The sequence below is a fragment of the Brachyistius frenatus genome, unplaced genomic scaffold (assembly GCF_029030835.1).
Source record: "Brachyistius frenatus isolate BFR_SWC_R1_liver_20210118 unplaced genomic scaffold, ASM2903083v1 Contig_11, whole genome shotgun sequence".
Taxonomy (NCBI): domain Eukaryota; kingdom Metazoa; phylum Chordata; class Actinopteri; family Embiotocidae; genus Brachyistius; species Brachyistius frenatus.
This window is the reverse complement of record NW_027210610.1, coordinates 3,327,361-3,347,229: the sequence shown is the minus strand read 5'-3', so window position 1 is coordinate 3,347,229 and position 19,869 is coordinate 3,327,361. Positions and strand designations below refer to the sequence as shown.

The 19,869-nt window shown below is 41.7% G+C and overlaps 1 protein-coding gene across 3 annotated transcripts in view; it reads right to left on the bottom strand.

The window, feature by feature from the left end:
• Positions 1 to 30: 30 nt before the first annotated feature.
• The window catches only part of LOC138616943 (liprin-alpha-3-like), a 28,182-nt gene continuing 8,343 nt past the window's right edge, over positions 31 to 19,869 (bottom strand). The window contains exons 2-32 of one of the 3 annotated variants that reach the window (XM_069691547.1): positions 19,051 to 19,850; positions 15,942 to 16,043; positions 15,279 to 15,443; positions 13,955 to 14,029; positions 13,793 to 13,852; positions 13,448 to 13,576; positions 11,949 to 12,041; positions 11,582 to 11,634; positions 10,918 to 11,011; positions 10,643 to 10,777; positions 10,260 to 10,343; positions 10,021 to 10,152; positions 9,873 to 9,935; positions 9,682 to 9,761; positions 9,144 to 9,327; positions 8,842 to 9,035; positions 8,361 to 8,604; positions 8,121 to 8,260; positions 7,850 to 7,998; positions 7,629 to 7,725; positions 7,256 to 7,337; positions 6,782 to 6,982; positions 6,622 to 6,684; positions 6,076 to 6,102; positions 4,901 to 5,076; positions 4,690 to 4,787; positions 4,396 to 4,571; positions 4,134 to 4,202; positions 3,477 to 3,639; positions 1,323 to 1,386; positions 31 to 1,191 (exon numbers count right to left, since the gene is read on the bottom strand). In XM_069691547.1, the coding sequence (XP_069547648.1) occupies positions 1,334 to 1,386; positions 3,477 to 3,639; positions 4,134 to 4,202; positions 4,396 to 4,571; positions 4,690 to 4,787; positions 4,901 to 5,076; positions 6,076 to 6,102; positions 6,622 to 6,684; positions 6,782 to 6,982; positions 7,256 to 7,337; positions 7,629 to 7,725; positions 7,850 to 7,998; positions 8,121 to 8,260; positions 8,361 to 8,604; positions 8,842 to 9,035; positions 9,144 to 9,327; positions 9,682 to 9,761; positions 9,873 to 9,935; positions 10,021 to 10,152; positions 10,260 to 10,343; positions 10,643 to 10,777; positions 10,918 to 11,011; positions 11,582 to 11,634; positions 11,949 to 12,041; positions 13,448 to 13,576; positions 13,793 to 13,852; positions 13,955 to 14,029; positions 15,279 to 15,443; positions 15,942 to 16,043; positions 19,051 to 19,386 (3,717 nt within the window). In that variant the 5' untranslated portion in view covers positions 19,387 to 19,850 and the 3' untranslated portion in view covers positions 31 to 1,191; positions 1,323 to 1,333. The remainder of the gene's footprint in view (positions 1,192 to 1,322; positions 1,387 to 3,476; positions 3,640 to 4,133; positions 4,203 to 4,395; positions 4,572 to 4,689; positions 4,788 to 4,900; positions 5,077 to 6,075; positions 6,103 to 6,621; positions 6,685 to 6,781; positions 6,983 to 7,255; positions 7,338 to 7,628; positions 7,726 to 7,849; positions 7,999 to 8,120; positions 8,261 to 8,360; positions 8,605 to 8,841; positions 9,036 to 9,143; positions 9,328 to 9,681; positions 9,762 to 9,872; positions 9,936 to 10,020; positions 10,153 to 10,259; positions 10,344 to 10,642; positions 10,778 to 10,917; positions 11,012 to 11,581; positions 11,635 to 11,948; positions 12,042 to 13,447; positions 13,577 to 13,792; positions 13,853 to 13,954; positions 14,030 to 15,278; positions 15,444 to 15,941; positions 16,044 to 19,050; positions 19,851 to 19,869) is intronic. The other 2 variants (XM_069691548.1, XM_069691549.1) reach the window with 2 other exon arrangements.

The window sequence follows — 19,869 nt, the reverse complement described above, 5'->3', positions numbered from 1 at the left end:
AACTGCAAAAGAACTCCTTCAGTGTCAACGTTACAGGTATGTTTTTTAATTACAGCTTTTACAATCATCATCATCATTATTGTTATCATATTATATTCAATAATCATCACTAGTCTCCAATAATATGAATTTAAATCATAGCACAATTTGTTTTGTTTTTTCTTCAAAATGTACACATACAAGTAGCATATCTTAAATGTCCATAATTTAAAACATATTTCCTTTTGTCAACCTCAAATGAAATTACAGTCAGTCTTAAAACTAAGTATGAAATGAACATACAGTTTAATACACACACATACGTACTGTACATACATACATACAATAGCAGTTATCATAAAAAATGATAAAAATAAAATACACACATTTTACAAAGTCCTGACCCAAGCGTTCACATCATTAGATGATTGATATCATGACGTTCACTCTAAAATGGTTGATTTTGGCATGCATATTAACACAAATGCTCCCTAACTAAACTTGTTCCCCCCAGTTTAAACAGGATTTTGTCATAAAGCACTTTGCTCGTGGCCTCATTGTCGGTCCTATTCACATTTGTGCATATCACCTCTGTTATGGCTTAAGAACATACATTTCTCTTCCCCTGTTTTACACCTGCCTACCTTCTCTCCTTGAGCCTCCCTCCCCCCAGGCTGTACTGTATTGCAGAGTATGTTCTACTAATCGGTCTAAATCAAAGTCAGATCAACTGAAAGGATGTGTGTCGGGCCGGCGTTCTCTCGATCTGAGCAGGAATGCATTTTTTCCAGTTTAAAAAAACGATAAATTCATTGTGTCAATATTGCCGTCTCACACTCAAAACAACAGAAGATGAATTCACGATAGGCGATGGTCACTTTCTACAGGCCACTTTCTACAGAATCAAACAGCATCATGCCACAACTATGGATCAAGATGGAGTGAGAAAGAGAGAGAGAGAGAGAGAGAGAGAGAGAGAGAGAGAGAGAGAGAGAAAGAGAGAGAAACTGATGGGTAAACAGATATTCACTCATTATTTTATCATCTTTTCACATCGTCATTCATTCAGTGTCTTTGATTTTTTTTTTCGAGACTCGTGGCTCGAATGTTGTTGGTCATCTTCTAGTGTCCATTTTTGTTTTTGTTCCTCAGTTTTTTTTTCTTCAAAAATGTGTTTTTTTTCCCCCCTTGGGTTGGGATGGAGGTGGGTTTCTACAAAAATGAAAAGAAAGCACACATAAAGAACCCATACTAGCTCCCGCTGAGATGAGATGATTGATATGGTGTTCATACAAGCTATTCTTAGCTGCAGATACAATCATCAGAGAGGGTGCTCTGCTCACCTGGTGTGCTTTTAGCAGGAATATGTTCTCACGGACGCCGACTCTCCTCTTGGACCAGAGTTTACTGACAGAGAGAATTGGGTAATTACTAAATGTGACAGACCGAAATAAAACTGTAAAAACTACATTATATTTTTCTGCAACTCCAAATGGAATCTGTGGAGAGTAGAAGTGGTACATGCCCCTGATAAAACAGAATATCTGTGCTCTGTCTGTGTGAAGAAAGCTGCCTTTCTTGTTAGGAAAACGCAAACTTTGGGCTCCACTTAATGACTCTGCTGAGAGTTTGATCAGAAGATCAACACTCGTGTTTGTGCAGCAAACATGAAGCCGGCAGCTAGTTAGGTACTCTTAGCATAAAAGCCTGAAAACAGGAGGGCACTGTAAAGACTGCTGTCTCCATAGGCAACAAAATCCATCTGCCAACACCTCTGAAAGTGACTAATTAATTTTATATTACTCCGTTGTTTAATCTACAGAAAACAAAGTGCAAAAACATTACAGATGCTGGCAGCAGGTTCATATTTACTGTGCAGTGAGTGATGTTAATGTGCATGTATGAAAATGTTAAACTTCTTTAAAAATCACATTTGGTGTCACAGACTTGACATATGTAATCTCACGGGCTTCTTATTTGTGTTGACGTTGGGCTGTTTCACTGAAAGCACCACTGAACAAGTGTTTCATGTGAATTTCATCACACGACTCAGAGAGAAAAAAAACCTGACATTAAAGCAGACTGTGTAGCAGAGAGTTTCCGCAAATGTTTTCCACATATTGAGACCAGAGGTTCCCAAACCTTTAAGATTGTGTAGCACTATGTATCAAACCAATTTTCCCAAGTACACTGCAGATACCAACAGTTTTGTTTTTGTGGTGGGGAATGCGCTCCTCGTTCAGGTAAACAGTCAGATGTAGTGTTGCTGAAAGCAGCTCGAGGCCTCACTCCTCCCTCTCAGCTTTATAATCAGTCCTTTGTTGTCCCTCTTGTTTCCTGTCGTGTCCCTGCTGTGGCTGTTAGTGTTGGAGTTGTAGGTATGAAGTTGCAATGATCACTCTAATGCCAAAGTCTAAACGCCATGCTTAGTGTCTACCTGTTGTTGTAACTTTATCTGACACAGTGGTTGAACTTGGTGTTGGAAACCCCATTGTTGTTCGGCCATCTTGACTTCCCAGTGTGTTAAGCTGGCATGCCAGAGGTGGTGAGTAGGGACACAACACTAATAGGTATTTCAGCAGCATGGGCCTACTTAATCCTAACTTGTTCCTCCTTTTGTAGGTGCACCTGCTGCTGTTTTTGCTTTGACTTGGTTTTGCTTCAGTCCATTTTTTTTGTCCCATACTGCTTTGTCTTGCCCTTTCGTTTTGCCACTGTTTTGTGACTGTTCAGTTTAGCAATATAGTTTCTTTCCTCTGAGTATTTCTTTTTTTGTTTTTTTTGTTTTGTTTGGGAAACCAACTGTGTTGTATATTTGTTTATTTGTGAATGATGTTGGTATTTAGTTCTTTTCTTTCAGTGAAACCGACAGGATGTTTCCAGTTTCTGCTCTCTTACCAGATAACCATAACACACCACCCAATGTTTATGGTAGTTAATTATTATCACAATAACGATTTCTAATTCTAAAAGCTGGCTCTGCTGCAACAGATACTATTGGAGATGAAAACAAAGTAATCTGTGTGACTGACAGGAAGTGACAGAATCACTGCGACCATGCTCGTGCTGTGAAAGACTGTCTGGTGTAAAATACAGCATGATTAGGTGTGTTGGTCTGTGGTTCTCATTTCCTACTATTTTTGCTTTATTTACAGCAGATCACATTGCCTCATCTTTAGATCAGCTGTTTTAAACTCAATTGTCAAACGCTTCTGAGCTTGGATTTGTACTTCTTTATTATAACCCAACACACGGGTGTAAATAAATGAACACATTTAGGCTAAACAAACGCTGATTTGCATGCAGTAGAATCTTCTGATGTGTTTCTGCGTCACATATTTTCAGTCTAAGAATGTTTGACTTTGTTAGTTCACAGTATGACGAGCCTAACGTTTGATAACGGACAATTATTTTTTCTTTTTTTTCTCACAAATGTTTAAACAGGAAGAGGCCACTGTGTAACGCCTGATCCTGGCAGTGCTGCTGCATCTCCTCACCTTCACTTTGGACTTTCCTCAGGGTGACGGAGGGGGTTGAGATAGCCGAGGCACGGAAGTTGGCAGGTAACGTTTCTGAGGAGTCCGAGGTCACACCGCGCAGGTCCTTCTCTCTGAACATCTTCCTCCACGATGGTGACCGTGTAAACGTCTTTGTGCCGTCCTGCGGAGACGATGAAATGATGCTGGTGATTAGAAATTACAGCCTTCACAGTGGAGGCTATTTTATACATTAGGGAGGGGGGGGTTTAACGAAGTGGTATTTGACAAAGCAAGATTTGTTTTGACAATATTCCACAGTTGCACTGTTTTTAGTCCTACACGCTGTAACTAAGCAATTAGCACCCATGTAAACACAGCTGAACCACTCTGGCACGGCAACATTTCTCTAGCAGTGGTGCATGCAATGATGCCATGAAGGCTTGCTCTATAAGGAAGACAGATGCTTTTATCTGCTTTTTTTTTTTATGACCGGAAGGGAAACTAGTCTGTCATGTCACCGATTTAAGAAGGCAAAATTTAAAAAGTTTGCAAAAAAGGCCCTATTGTCGAGTCAAAAAGTCTGACTCGAAGTCGTTATAATCACCACACACTCCCGTCTCCTGGCAGCAAAGATTATCTGGATTGACTTTCTCCTGCAAGTCTGCTTTGTCGTACCTCATCTGGCCTCCTCTCTGTTCCCATGGAGATGAGAGCATTGTACTCCTTCTCTAGGAGCTGCCTTGCCTGCAAAAGATACACGAAACAGAGTTTTTAGACAATTTGAAAGTTAAACATTAGGATTATCTCGGCTTTAGGCAAACAGAAGCTGCGCCAGTATGAATTTCTGACGACAGTTGAAAGATTAAACGTCGACAGAGGTTCAGTTTTTGTAATTTCAGGGTCTACAAGCAGTAAGGATTATGCATATGTGGAGTACCTGTGTGTTCTGATTTGGTATCTGAAGGAGAAGGGCCAAGTCAGTGTAGTCGAAGGTGTCATCTAGCGCCAGCAGGGCCCCGTGGACCCCACTTTCTAATAGGTTGTCGGCAAACTCTTTCAGACCAATAGACTGCACCCAACACATCACTCTCTCGTTGGACCACACCATCACATCTATGGAGACAGACACAGAGTCAGTTGTCATAACAATACATGTACATACCCAGAGGGGTGGGTAATGCTCTGAAATCATGTCTAAAGAGGAGATTTGGACTTCATCCACAGGCCTCACCTTGGTTCTGATGTTGACTCTCATCCCTCCTCCTCTCAAGCTCCTTTCTGTCGTAGTTCAAGCGCTTCAAGCACATGATACCATAGTGAAGACTCACCCTGCAAGTGAGAAGGACTCATTAGCCTAATTTTCATTGAAGTTGGCTGAGACTGATGCATGGTGTGGGTGCAAATCCGCTGTCACAAATGCCCCATGAATCTCTCTCTCAGACCTGTGGAAACTGTCCACCATCTTCAGCTGGCCCCTCAGTTCTTTCTTGGTGAGGTGATCGAGCATGCGGGCATCCACCAGTGACTCCATGAAGTAAGAGCGGTACTGCGGCAGACCCAGGCTGGGCAGCCATTCGTTTCCCACCCACTCATGGTTCATGTCTCCATAGGCCAGAATCTGGAGGACAGGAGGGGCGATAAAAATAACAGAAACAAATGATAAACAGGAGAAAGTATGAAATGATCTTATAGGCAAAATCTGGGACTATAACTTTAATCTTAAACAAAGAATAACACACACACATGTTGCATTTTAGTTTACTCTAACTGCATTGTAAAACTACTAAAATAGCTGGTCTAAAGATGGTGTCACTTCCTTTTACATTATATAAACTTAAGTTAAAAAGACTTGCATTATATTTTTAATGTATTTTGAAGCCCGACAATGTGACATATAAGATGTGCAAAGTCCTGCCAAATGGTGTAATGAAACAAGACAGAAGTTGCTCTAAAAAATACACAGAACATCCTCAATTCCCAAGAAAATTCTGCCTACAGGTTTTTCTCCAACTGTTTCTCCTTCCTGGGTGCTCTATATGCACTGCAGTAGCGTATATACACTGCAGTACAGTATATACACTGCAGTGTCAAATGATGCATCACTGGTAAGAAGAAACACTCGATTTGTAGGCTAAAATGCAAAGAAGACCATCTGTGGTGGTACATTTGAATGAATTGTCCATGATCTTTACATGTTGGAGTTGGACTGATTAGACTGGAGTTTAGAAGGTGTAGCTAATGACTTTATTAATCCTTCATTTATTAATTGTTTATAGATTTGTTAAGTCATTAATAGGAACATCTTAAATGTGAGGCATGACACTTGCTTTGTGTTGTTATCTGTTTGTCATTAACATAAACTACATACAAACCATCCATTTGATCCATTCTGCCTGTTAAGAGCTGCCAAACAAGACAAAGCTCTCAAAGTTTTAGTTTTTCTCTCCCTTCAGTTATTCAGTTTGTTTCATGTGTCACTCCGTCCATCCACCAGAGGTCCCCAGTCTCTCCATGTGCCAGTCTCCGGCAGACCACTGTTCATCACTAAATATGTTGATGGTTATTAGGGCAAATATGAACTCATATTATCATACTCTGTGTATTCCCAGAAACTCACCTGATCCCAGCTGAACTCCTTCTGCTCCTTTTGGTTCATTCAGGAATAGAAGAGAGGAAAAGGGACAGAGTTGCAAAGAGAGGGACAGATCACCAGGGAGTGTGTGTGTGTGTGTGTGTGTGTGTGTGTGTGTGTGTGTGTGTGTGTGTGTGTGTGTGTGTGTGTGTGTGTGTGTGTGTGTGTGTGTGTGTGTGTGTGTGTGTGTGTGTGTGTGTGTGTGTTATGGTGAAACCGCGTCGGGAGAGAGTGGAGAGGAGGAGAGGGAAGGCAGAAGAAGGAAAAGTTTTGTTAGTGAGTGAGAATTAGTTGGAAAAAACACTACGTCAAAACAGATTTTCAGGGAATAGCAAGGGAAAGGTGTAGCCAAACATGCCTAATCAGAGACAAAGAAAAAGAAAGAAGCTGATCAATGTGAGAGTTTTGGTCATATTTCATACGGTAACAAAGTTTGTATTCAAACTGTCTGAGGTTTTATTTATATTATGTGAATCTGCATCAGAAAGTAATGAATTGTTTTTAGATTTTAAATGTAATACTCAATCTTACTGGTTTGGTGGCAGTAGTGAGAGACTCCATCTCAGCATGTGTCATCCAAATATTACTGGTCGACTGTAAAGACATGAGCGTATGAGAGTGTCAATGACCCAGCTGTGTGCACGTGTGGTTCGCACACTCATGTTTGATCATGCTTTTTACTGAGCCTTACAGAGCGAGTGCTCGCGGGTGCAGACGGACTTGTGAGGGAAACCATTTCCTGGATAGCCAGGCGCAGTTTGAGCCTGTGCAGAGGGTTGCTGATGCCGATCTCCCTCTGGATCTCTGTGTCCGACAGGTTGGCCATGATGGCGCCGCTCTTCACGTTGGCACGACACGCTGCCACGTACCACGCTGGCATCCCCACCCACAGCTAAGCAAATAGGAAGTAGATATTGTGCACATTGGACAGAAACACTGTTAATGATCAGGTGTCACTTTTATATTTACAGACTTTATAAACCTCACTCTAACCTGACTTGTTACTAAAATTCATCCAAACCCTTCTCGTTGAGATGCCTGAAATAAGCTACTTTTCACATAACTGTGAGCAGTTGATGCTTGGTAAACTCATTCATGACATTATATCAGACTGTGCTGAATTGATCCTACAATTTCACAGGGTGAGTTGTCATCACATGCGTACCTCAAGCCATGTAACAACAGTCGGGCCATCCCATGAGGCGAAAGGCAGACCCTGACGACAGGCTTCCTCTAACAAGTCGTGCCTGGCAAGTAGCGTGGAAAACAGAGGTTTGACACAGATTCATTTCTTCATATCTCACTTTACCATCATCTCCTTTTAGAAATAGAGAATAACTTTTAACAGGAGATGTTAAATAACGCCACATTTGTGCCTTGCAGAACCACAAGAGCTTGTTTTTAAATTAATGGCACCAGGGGAGTCAAAAGTCGCAGCCAGGACAATTAACGGTGTAACTTACTGATACAGTGTAGTCTACAGGAGGTTCAAAGACCTGTGTATGACATGAGAAGTGGGGAAAGATGACGGATCTCACTTCTTTTTGCTGCGGCGATCTTTTTCTACCGTTCCGGTCCCAAGTTTGGCCAGACCTAACGGGTCAGCTGAGCCGAGGTCGTCAGACGGTGTGGAGGCTGTTCAGGATCACAGGTTAAAAATAATAATTACTTTGTGTCAGCTTTACTGTTTATGACTTTCTTACTGTAGAGAGATAAATCTGTTCATTTTGAATGATTAGCAACCAATCTGTTCACAGACCCAGCGAGGCAGATTCACGTCCAGGTGCTCCGATCCGTCCCTTTTCCTTTTTGCCAAAGAGACGACCAATGGAGGACTTAATGCTTTTCTTTTTGCTGGCTTTGTGAAGGGAATCCTGGCTCGCTGTGATGGCACCGTCAGCAGAGAGACTGGACCGACAGAAAGAGGAAAAACGGGATCAACAGTGAAATCAACACAGCGTATTTCAGGGTGTGTGTTGTTGTTTTTTTAGCCAAATTTACTGTTTATGAGGAATTCTTTTTGAGAGTACCTGCGAAATTCACGATGGTCATCAAGGCCTGCCCCTGGGTGAGTGTGTGTCATTCGGTCCAGTCGTAGAGCTCGAGGAACAGGTGGAGGGGTGGAGTCAATCAGGGCAAGTGCTCTGCATTCTTCACCCTCTTTGCTATTCTGCAGGGTGAAAGAAAATTCAATCGATTTACATCACGCACCTCAGTTTGACTTTTCTCACCTGTTAATTTGTTGGTATGTTTTAGCTGCGACACTCTACCTGTCTGTCTGTCTCCCTGGCAGGTGAGTGTGGCAGGCGCGGTGTGGAATGTCCAGAACTGGGAGGCGAGGGAGACGCCAATGTGGAGGAGGTGATGGAGGGAGTCATGTAGCCCCTCCCGACACTGTCCCGTCCTCCCAACGAGGAGGGTTGGAGAGATGAGGCGTCAAGGGCCACGCTGCTGACCCGGCTCTCAATCTCCTCGGCCCTCATCTCTGTGCTCTCCTTTTCTTCCTGAATCAGCCTGAGAGGAGAGGAGAGGAGAGGAGAGGAGAGGAGGAGAGGAGAGGAGAGGAGAGGAGAGGAGAGGAGAGGAGAGGAGAGGAGAGGAGAGGAGAGGAGAGGAGAGGAGAGGAGAGGAGAGGAGAGGAGAGGAGAGGAGAGGAGAGGAATTTAATATCTTTATACCTCAGACTTTAAACATAATTTGAATGTTGGATAAAATATTGTCTAATCTTAATTCTGATCCACTTAAACTTACTTAATCTCTTTGTTAATGGCCTCCAGTTGCTCCTGTAGCATGATGGCCAAAGTCTGTACATCTGTCTGTCCACTGGGAGAGAGCAGCTCCGATCCGAAAAGAGTCTCCCTGTCGTCCTCGTCATCAGAGCAGCCGCCCTCGACACCGCCCTCAAACCCAGGACCCAGCATGGTGCCGCTGTCCCACTCTCCATACTGAAAACAGAGACGAATGCATGGATGCAGGAAATGATGTGATACTAATATCAACATTATATCTGCATGTTCATTACGATTAACATGATCTCAGCCTGAGATGGACACCTTGTTACTATCGTCTCTAGGCCCCCAGCGGCCGCGGTGCGCCCGCCTGACCACCACCCCACCAGAGGAGTTGCTGTAGCCGGCCGGGAGCGAGCCACTGCCCTGCGGGTACCGCAGCTCCGAGGCGCTCCCTGGAAGAGATCTTCGAAAAAGGGTGGACGGAAGTGAGCTCACGCTGCCCGCCCTATGGTGAGATCCAGAATTCATTTGTTATGTCACAGTACTTGAAATTGACAATGTTCCCATTTCCTGGGTGAGTGTGTGAAATCATGACAGGTTTCCTGTAAATACAAAATGTATCCATATAAATAAAGCATATATTATTTGCATATTTATCAGCCAGACTTCCGCCCTCCAGGTACATTATGAATAATTACTTAAAGTAGATTTTACATTGCAACTAAACAGAGGAGTAAACAAAGGTTTGTATTCAGAAGGGGCAGTTTACTTATAGTATCCCTTGGGAGACTTTGTTTTTATTTGGGCTTTCATAAAATGTGGGGCATAATGCACAAATAGATTCACATCAGGGTCTAACCTGGAATATGAAGAGCCTGGCCTGCCTCTCAGCTGATCCAGCTCCAGTTGGATTCGCTCCAGCTCAGCTAGAAGCTGTTCCTACAATAAACAGGAGAAAGAAACTATAATCTGACCTCTGATTATTAAACATCACATCTGCAATTCCTCAAACAAGGAACATGAAGTGATAACTGCTGAATAGATGGATACCTTATTAGCAATAAGATCATCTTGGATTTTCTTCATATTGGACAGTTCCTCAGAAAGAGCATTCTAGCGGTGCAGAGGGAGAAATATATTTTATGCATTTTTACAAACCAACATATCATTAATCACCGCTGATTATCTTTCTTTTTACCTTCTCCTCAAGTGCTGCCATCCTCTCTTTGAGGTGGAGCTGAAGTCTCTCATTGGACTCGGACAGAAGCTTGTCCACTGTGTCTGAGAGGCGTTTGTTGTGTTCGTCATTCATCTTCTCCCTCTGCCTTGCCTAAAAAAAAAAGCCACGAGAGGTGCTCAAAGTAGGGGAAAAAATGTAGACAGAAACTTTAATTTTCGTTGAAATTGAGAAAAGTAGATAAACAGAAGTGATGGTACCCTCTGCAGCTCCTGGTTCTTCTCTTCAAGTTGGGCTTCCATTTGTCGTAGTCGCTCCTCAAAATTTCCGTGGCGTTCTTCAGCCTAAAAAGAGAGGGCATAAGGATATTTCTACATGCTGCCAAAAGCTGATTTCTGAGGCATAAATTATCTGAAAATAGATTCAAATAAAGGCTAGATGATTCTCTTCAAGATGCAAAATGATCCAGTTATTTCATTAACTGATAGCACCTATGACAGAATGCTCTATATACATGGCTACAGCCACTGTGAAATAAGTCTAACCTTTAAACATGATACTATTTTAGCACGGAGTCTGAGTGACAAGTTACACTATCTGGACAGGTCGATAGCGTATGTGATTAACCCCTGAATCAAAGTACCTTGTTGAGAGCAGCCACTCTTTGGGCAAGCTGGGCCTCGATCTCAGGCAGCGTCTCTGCCCTCTGCAGGGTCTGCTGGAGCTTCTGCTTGGCCTCATCCAGACGTTCCTGTAGTTGTCTGTTCTTCTCCTCACTCTGGATACACAGAAGAAAACACACACTTCAGATCCATTTTCTGATTTGCAAATACCATCACAACTCCTTTAAACCCAGCGAGAGTTGGAAGTTTGGTTACAGCCATAAATGGATACTGGAGTGTTTGAGGTGAACTTTACCTGTCTGTGCAGGGACTCCTTGCTGGCCAGCTCATTTTCCAGCTTGTCTTTGATATCATGGAGAGAAGTCGCCTCCCTCTGGGCACTGAGGTACCTGCATGCAACACAAAGCCACCAACAAATGTAACATTACTGCAGCAGTCCCAATCCAAACAGCGCGATGTATGTGACTAATGTCTGATTAGTTAAGGTTGGTTCTTGCATAAGAAACAGAACCTTAATCTAAAAAAAGGAAATCTTAGATTGGTAACAAGGTAACAATTTCAAACAAATTAGAAATTTTTCATCAACACAATCATTTTACATCAATTAATTTAAAAAAACACCAATAAACCAAATAATCATTCATTAAAACCGTAAATACTGAAGAGGAGTGTCTATATTTTGAACCTAGGAGTGACACATCCACAGTTTGCTGCATTCAGGAACTCAAACAAGCTGTACAGCAATGTAAATGTAATGCATATCATTATGTAAAACTATGTTCTTAAGACTATATTCAGAGGTGTAAGGACACCTTTGTAACACATTGCTAGCCAACGGGTGAAACATATGGTCCTTCTGCTTGGTGCATGACAGTTGATGTATGGAATTCAGGTTCAAGGAAAAAAAAAAAAAAAAGGTACAAATAGATACATAAAACCAAAAACAGAGGAAAGGTTACCTTCGCTCTAGTGTTGTAATTCTCTCCTCCATGTCCTCTCTTTGGCAAAGAGCCTGAAGAAGACCGTGATATATCAACAAATGGTGATATACAGTCAAAACTTTAATAATATACACAATGTTACAGTTCTTATGTGAAAACTGATGGCCAGGCAAGACATATCGAACAATTTATTCTCTACAGTAAGAGCAACCAACAAAAATCCATCTTATAGCTGTTTAATATGTCAAAACTTCCCTGTTAATATTCCCCAAAATAAAATACATAGCAGTAGATAAGCCCACTGTGTTCAAATATACACTTGGAGCCCCAGGTGCTGAGAGAGCTCAGGTCCTTGGCCAGGAAGAGACAGATTGGCCCAACAGACCTCTTTCACTTCCCTTTGGAGCTTCTGATTGGCCTCCTCTGACTTCGTCACCTCCCTCCTAGCGGCCGCAAGCTGTTCCTCTATTTCCCCAACCTGACATGACACCACAAAGGGACACGAGATGACACAGATTGAACCTACGTGAGTCAGTGTTGACTGCCACAGCATCAACTGGTGTAAATAGAGGCGACAGTGACTGATTACAAATGTCCGTCTGGTCAATTTAAGACTCTTGGGGAAAAAACACCACTGACACGGTGTAACATGCTGACTTCAGAGTCTGACACATCAAACACACAAAGTGACTTTTTCTACGTTTTTGTTTTGTCTTCAGTCCATTTATCTTCTCATCAGACAGTTAGAAAAGTGTAGAGCACACATTTTTTCTTGATTAGTCATCTAAATACTTTTGACCGTTTGCACAAGACTTCATCACGGTGCTACATACTGCATGTCTGCGATTAACTTTAAATAGCGTCTTTTAGCCTTCTATACAATATAATTGTGGCTTTTTAAAACGGCTGCAGTAGTGTAACCAGCCACCAGAGGGAAGAGAGCGACCAGCAGAAGTACTCTACATAGTTCACCTCCTTCTATAACAGAGTATTCAAACTGAGGCTTGCGGGCCAGATATGACCTATTGGAAATTTTCCATGGCCTACAAGAAGATGCTTGTCTGGATACTACTTCAGTGTTTTTAATTTTGAACAAATATGGATAAGCACCTTCTGTAAGCACCATATATCTGCTTGGTATTGTTTTGGTAATATCATAAACAGGCTCCTAGCATTTTACAAGGTTAATTTTCTAATTTGCTGTCTGAAATTGATCTGTGATTAGTTTCTTCCATGTACTAATATATTCCCTCACTGCTCTTTCTATCTGGCCCTCTTGTGATTGAGATTTAATCGCCCTGTTTTATACTATGTTGTTGGAAATTCTTGTGGAGTAGCCTGCCACTACTTCATAGACAGAATTAGTTATATAAAATGAATTTAAAAAACCCCAATACAAAACAGAAGATAATTGCATATGGAAAGCAAATAGTTTTTCCTGTTTTTGATGCAGATGGGCTCATTTGGAAAAAGGTGATATTAAGTGTGTTTATGTGCTAATTACTATTTATCAATACTTCAATCAAAATGTGCTGACAGTTGTGAGGCTGTTTGTTTATGCTACATTGACACTGTCAATCAAATCTGATCAATCCACACCCACAAAGCCTTTTAGAGTTGAGTATAGCGGAGTTTTTTTTTTAATTCAGACTGATAAATGTTCTTTTTAAACTTTAAGTTTGATTGCTGCTTAATGGTGGGTATTTCACGTTATTGAGAAAAACTTTTCAAGGTCTTTAAAACATTTTAATCACAATTTCAACTTGAAACCCTAAAAATATTCCGTTGGAGCGGTGAAACCATCCTTGCTTTTAAAACGTCCTAATTCTGAAGCTCCAAAACTCACGTTAGAGCTCACCATGATAAACGATCACAAACACTCACCTGCCGGCACATGAGGGCCAGCCTCTCCCTCAGCTGGGAGAGTTCAGATCTCTGTCGCTCTATTTCTCCTTCTCTCTGCCTTTCGAGCTCCCCGTCCTCCAGACCAGAGGAGGGGCCGTTGGGTAGTCGCTAAAATGATGACAATATCGCAAAAGAAAATGAGTGATGAAGAAAAACAATCAGTTAGAATCAGTTAACACCGCAGCTAAAGATAAATGTGCTGTAGATAAGTTCAAGTCACACTGACACACCAAGGTACCCAATATCTACTGGTCTACTGACTGTCTGGATGCTAACACATACACAAAAAGAACTGGAACCAACATGCATAAAACCCTCCCTTACATCTTTCCCGCCGTCCACCCCTTGTTGACGTCTTTTAATTTGGTCTTTTAAAGAGATTACCTGAAAAGAGGGAGGCAAAACGAGCAATCCAAGTTAATGTTTTCTTCACACTGAGACAGATGTAGTATCTTGAGACAGGAATTCTTTCGAGTCAGACTTTACCTCTTGAGAAGATGTTGCAAGTTGATCCTCTAACATGGACACCCTCTCAAGGGCCACACGGAGCCTCTCTCGAACCTGTGGGGTGAAGCAACAAGAGATTAAATAAGTCAGCCACCCATTGTGGCAATACAATTAAGATTTGGGCTCTTTATTACTAAAATGGATGTGACCTTTTACCCTTCGCCAGTAACTACATCCTGATACACTTTTAAGAAATATGAAGACAAATTTATGATTCAATTAGAGGCCAAAACACTTACATCACAACAGAAGGTAACCACAAAAGGGACATTGGGTATTTCTGCGCACTGCACTGCATTTCAGTAGAGCCCACACCTGCATTGGGTGTGAGGGGTGAGGCTCACACAGTTTATTCACATAGACCTGTACTTATCACCCTGAACAATGCTCTAGTGCCAACTGAGGAGTAGAACAGTCCTTTATTAACACTGTATAAGATACATTTGTTAAGTTAGTCATACTTGCAGTAAAGTCTAAGAGGAACCATTTAGTGATTACATGATCAACCACACTTTGTGTGCTCGGAGAGAAATAACACATCACATTATTTTCCCATTGTAGTTTTTTTGATTATGATATGTATAATTGTCAGTGATAAAATATAAGAAATTGCTTATGAGAAAGTGAAGTTGTGAGCTTCAACTACAGGGTATTGATTTATATCTGTCACTAAACAGTGAAATGGCGTACAGTCATTTCAAAACATGTGAAAAAAAAAGGCCAGACTTTGAGTTATTTTAAGTCAAAAGAAATTTCCCCAGTAGTTTTTACTCTTCGACCAGCAATAACTGATTTCCTTTTTTTTTGGCAGCTTGGGGGCAGCAGAAACAAATTTGAGATGATGCTGACAAATTGCTTTTTAAGCTAATCAGGCTACAATGTCAGCAAACAGTTGCAGGACAACATTCGCATTAATTGGTGTCAAGATTCTGGTGACCAGTGACTGCAAGTGAAATATCCATTGTGCTCCATTTTTGGTCTCCACCAATTACAGTGAAATATCTTTGCTCTTTGCGAAACGATCCTCTACTTTCACAGCCAGCAGCTGACTCTGTCTTGCTACTGTTTTATTTTAAGGTCAGCTGCCACACACAGTCTGTTTGTTGGGTTTTCTTTGTGAAAACAGCTGCCTGCTGCGACCGAAAACAACATCTGAGACCGATGAGTAAATTTGAAAAACTCCAAGAAATTAGCTGAAAGAGACTAAAACACTCCATAGAAATTAGTTGTGTGGTGCATTGTTGATGACAAATATTGTTCACATCTGCTTTTTTTATTTTTTTTAATTTTTTTTTAGACCCACCTTCTCATCCAGGGCTTTGTGGTGCTCAAACAGGGATTTGAGGGCCTTGAGGACTTCCACCTCGCTGGAGACCCCCGCAGGGGACTGGGCCTGTCTCTTCACCACCGTCATCCTCAAACTGCGCTCGTGGCGAGACACTAGACACTCCAGGTGTTCCAGCAACAGCTATAAGATTGAAGGGGGAAGGAGATGGGGAGGCGACGGGAGAATGCGAAGAGGTGAACAGAGAGAGAGAGAGATGTCGGGAAGAAAGGCAGTTTGAAGGATGGAGGACACGGAAGAGGAGGTTGGAATAGAGAACAAGACAAACAGATAGGGGACAGGATAGAAAATAGACAGAGAGAAGGTTCAGAGACGAGGCAGATGAGTGAAGGGTTTTAAGAGTGACAAGGAGATGTAATTGGGTGGTGAGAAGAGTCCCCGGTTAGCAAAAAGGGACAAGGAGTGAATGGGAGAGATAAGGGAAGCAGATAGAGACAAAAAAAAAAAAAATAGAGTCACGGAGAGAAAAGAGAATGTGGATGAGCAAAAAGGAAGAGAAAGAAAGGGGGGAAAAAAAAATCAAATGAAACAGAGTCACACCCACACAAACACAATGGGTGAGGAAGATAACACAGAGGCTGTTACAGTGCTAATAAGCAAAATGGCCGCTAAATATCTTACACGTGTGTTGTTTCTCTCTGCCTTGAGCTCAGCGATCTCCTCCTCCCTCTCTAGAAGCTGCTCCCGGCAAACGTTCAGCTCTTTAGTCAACACAGCAAACTCCTGTGGAACACACAAGCTGCGTTCAGGGGCAACAAAACAAACTGTTTAAATGTATGGCTTTATTAGTTTAAGTGGTCTCTGCACAGCCAGTTGGGCTGCAATGAGAGTTTAAAGGAACAAATAATAATTCAGGCAAGACATTAAAAAAGTATCAAGTGACTCTGAAAGTAAAACACAATCGGCTCCTCGAAGCACACACAAACACACGTACAGAGCAAATACACACACAACGCTAAAAATATACATAACCAAAGGCCTCCAGAAACACACTGTGAAACACCTGAGACCAGGAATGAGGACGTACATGATGTGAACCTACATAATAATCATGTAAATCACTGACACAGTTTCCACCACCACTCTCTCTTGCTCATCCTCCTCTGTGAACTCGCATTCATGGACGGATTACATCACACTGTTACACAATGGCTCGGCACCGGAATGCACAAGAGAGACCCCAAAAAACACAGCATCGATAAGTCATTTACAACACCGCTGGGAGTAGATTTGCAACTCCTGCACGATGCTGAAGCAGAATGCTAACAGGAGAGCGTGTCTTACATTATTTGCTCAGAGAGAAAAAATGAAACGCAGGCAGCGAGCAAAACTCATAGAATCCACGGTCAATGATTTCTTTATGTCGCCATAAAACACATCCAAGGCTTCAGCTTGGAGGCAATAGCTGTTTATGACAGTGACAATAATGTGCAGATGTTTACGGTCAGGATTACCTGCTTTATGATTCAAAAACAGTTGACGGTAGACACATGAAATGGGTCTGTGTTTGCAGAAAGAGGGGGGGGGAGGTTAGGGGGGGAGCAGAGAGAGAGCTATACAGATGGTGACACAGTGGGTCCATTGGCTCTTGGCCTTATGGGATTGTTTCTTGTTTGGATAGGGGTCAGCTTCTCAGTTGGCTTCTCTTGTCCCCTTGTTGTTTCTTTTCTAATTCTACTCACTCTATCTCTATAGGCTATGTTCTCCATTCATTTAGCATGGAGTCCGGCTCCACAATGTTCATGGAAACTTACACAAATGCAAATTTTTCTGTAATCTTCTGCCTCTCATGAATCATGTTTTTTACATTTAAATATAACTCATTAAAGTAATTATTTAGCAAAATTGCAAAGCTTCTAATATGAGATTGTGTGAGAGGTTTTTGGAAATATAACTAAAAGTTATTTGTATTTGTGAACTAAACTGTTAATTTTTCAGTAACCAGTTACCTGTTCAGTCTATAAAAAATGTTGCATTATCCTAAACTTTAAGATGTCTTTAAATCACTTTTTTTTGTCAGACTAATAATTCATAAACATAGATATATCTATAGATATTTAGTTCACTATCACATGACAGAGCAGTGCAGCAAACACACATGTTGCAATAGCATTTTGAAAAATCACGTAAACAAATTATCAAAATATTTGCAGACCAATCAGTTGACTCTTTGTTGCAGCTGTAGAGGTGTTAATTCAATATTATGGTAATTTTGAGTTGTGGATGAAATGTGGTTTTGTCATTATCTTGTTTGTATCCTATTTCGGTAGAAATAGGAGACAAAATATCTAAGAGTTTTAGAATGTGCTAATCTGAATTGAATCAGATTCTTTAGGTTTCTGCATAGAGGTGTTTCATATCATATCACAATAATACCGGTGTAATATTAAATGGGATGAAACAAATTCATATTGTGATGATGGACATATTCCGACTGGTTGTGCAGCATTGTTATTTACTTCATTTCAGATAAGTATGAGTTTCAGAGACATTTGCGGTGTCTCCTGTTTTTCTCTCCTCTGTTTTACGAAGGACAGGGTTCATCCTGCACTATGCACACAAAGCAGGAGAGACACAGGTGAAGTGAACAAATCGACGACGGTTCGTTATGTTACTGTAAGTGAAAAAGAAAAAAGGGCAAGTAAAAACCCAAAATGAATTAATGAACGTTGACTCCAGAAAATCAGTACCCAACCAATTAGTTACTGTTGTTGTTTACAAACTAAGGAACAGAGAGATCCTTTTTCTCTGTAGGTTTTACTGAATATTCAAAAGAAATCTTTACGTTTATGCTGACATCTAAAATGTGTTGTATATTATCATCAACTGTATGTTACTGAAATTAATACTTACATATTTTTTGGGGGTATTTTTTCATGTCATCAAGAATATCGTTATCACAGAAAATAACAAGTCATATCATGACAATATTTGAGTACCATATCGGCCACCCCTATTCCTATATGTTTGTAAGAGATGAGTCACTGCAGAGCTGGTGTTTATCACAGAGCACAACATGCGCAAAAAGAATGTGACTGCTTCCATTTGGTTAATTTGTGATGACACACCTTACACATTACAGGCTGGGGAGAACAGAAAGGGATCTCACATATGGCGCTGAAAAGACATTGTGTAACAGCAAACTATAAATACTGTAAACACAACATTCACAGTCAGAGCTGGGGATTTTTACCAGTGGAAAAACAGAAAGCTGTGAGGATAACATCTTTAAATTATGGTTATTAATAATAAGCTATTTTACCCAGTAAACTAAGAGAATTCCAGTAAAATCTAATATTTAGTTAAGCCATTAACAAATATTATCCTCCAGTGTCATTAATCATCCACTAACACTATTCTCAACAAACATAATCAAACCTGATTAGACAATAAGGGGGAAATTGCAGATGCAACTTAGACTAGACAGCCAGAAAATGATGGGAACATAAACCTCTGCATTACTCTGAAAACTATAAAGATGCAGAGGGGGAAGTAGCCAACCTCTTTCTTGCTGCGTCTCTCTCCATGAGCCGTCACTGCAAAGGCTTACTGTCTCATGAGCTCCCTTCACAATGACAGACTCATGAAAACACACTCATATGTAACTAGTCTTTGAGGATAAGCGATTTCACCTCCCTTGCATCGCCAAAACACATACTTTCACATTCAAACGCGACTAATTCCGCCACATACATGCACAGATTGCGAATACATACACACACAGCTTTACCTGTGGCAGAGCGATTGACAGCTGCCTCTGAAGTGACTCCTTTTCGTGGCCGAGCTCGCGCAGGCGCAGCTGAGCTGTGCCCAGGCAGTCCTGTGTCTCCCTCAGGTTCTCCAGCAGCCTCTCCCTCTCTGTCAGCATGTTGACCATGAGGGACTCCAGGTTCCCCGTGCTGCCCCCTTCGTCTCCTCCGCTTCGGGGCTCCCTGCCACTGAATCCTCCCCCACCAATCGTACCTCCGGAGCCTGCGACCCCCGCCCCGGGAGGTGAGGAGGGGCCTCCGCCAGTCCCACTTCGCCCATCCTCAGATATGGTGGGCATCACCTCGCACATCATCATGAGACCGTGGCGTGTGTGTCAAGTTAATAAAGAAAACTAAATAGGGGATTGTACGTGCAAAATGTGTGTTGTCGTGCCTGGGGTTTTTATGAGCTAAAAGTTAGATGTACAAAATATAAATCTTTTCATGTTCAGTTTTCCAAAAATATTGTTCCTTTGGTCATGTCTACATCTACATCTTCCTTGTCTTTATTGCCTTTTTTGTTAGTTCTCCCTTCTGCACGTCTTTGCACACTTGACTTCCTTCAAAGTCCCAACCTGCATGGTAAGTGATCGGAATGCTTACGTGTTCCCCTGTGAGGCAAGGAAGAAGTATCTACAGGAAAGCCGTTTCTATGGGCAGCTACAGGACTGGCGGAGGGTGAGGAAGGGAAAGGGTGATGGGGAAGGAAGGGATAAAGGAGGGCCGATGCTCCTAAATTGTGTCCAAGAGGCAGAGCTCCTCACAGCCCCGGGGGTGAGAGCTGGAAAACAGAGCAAGCA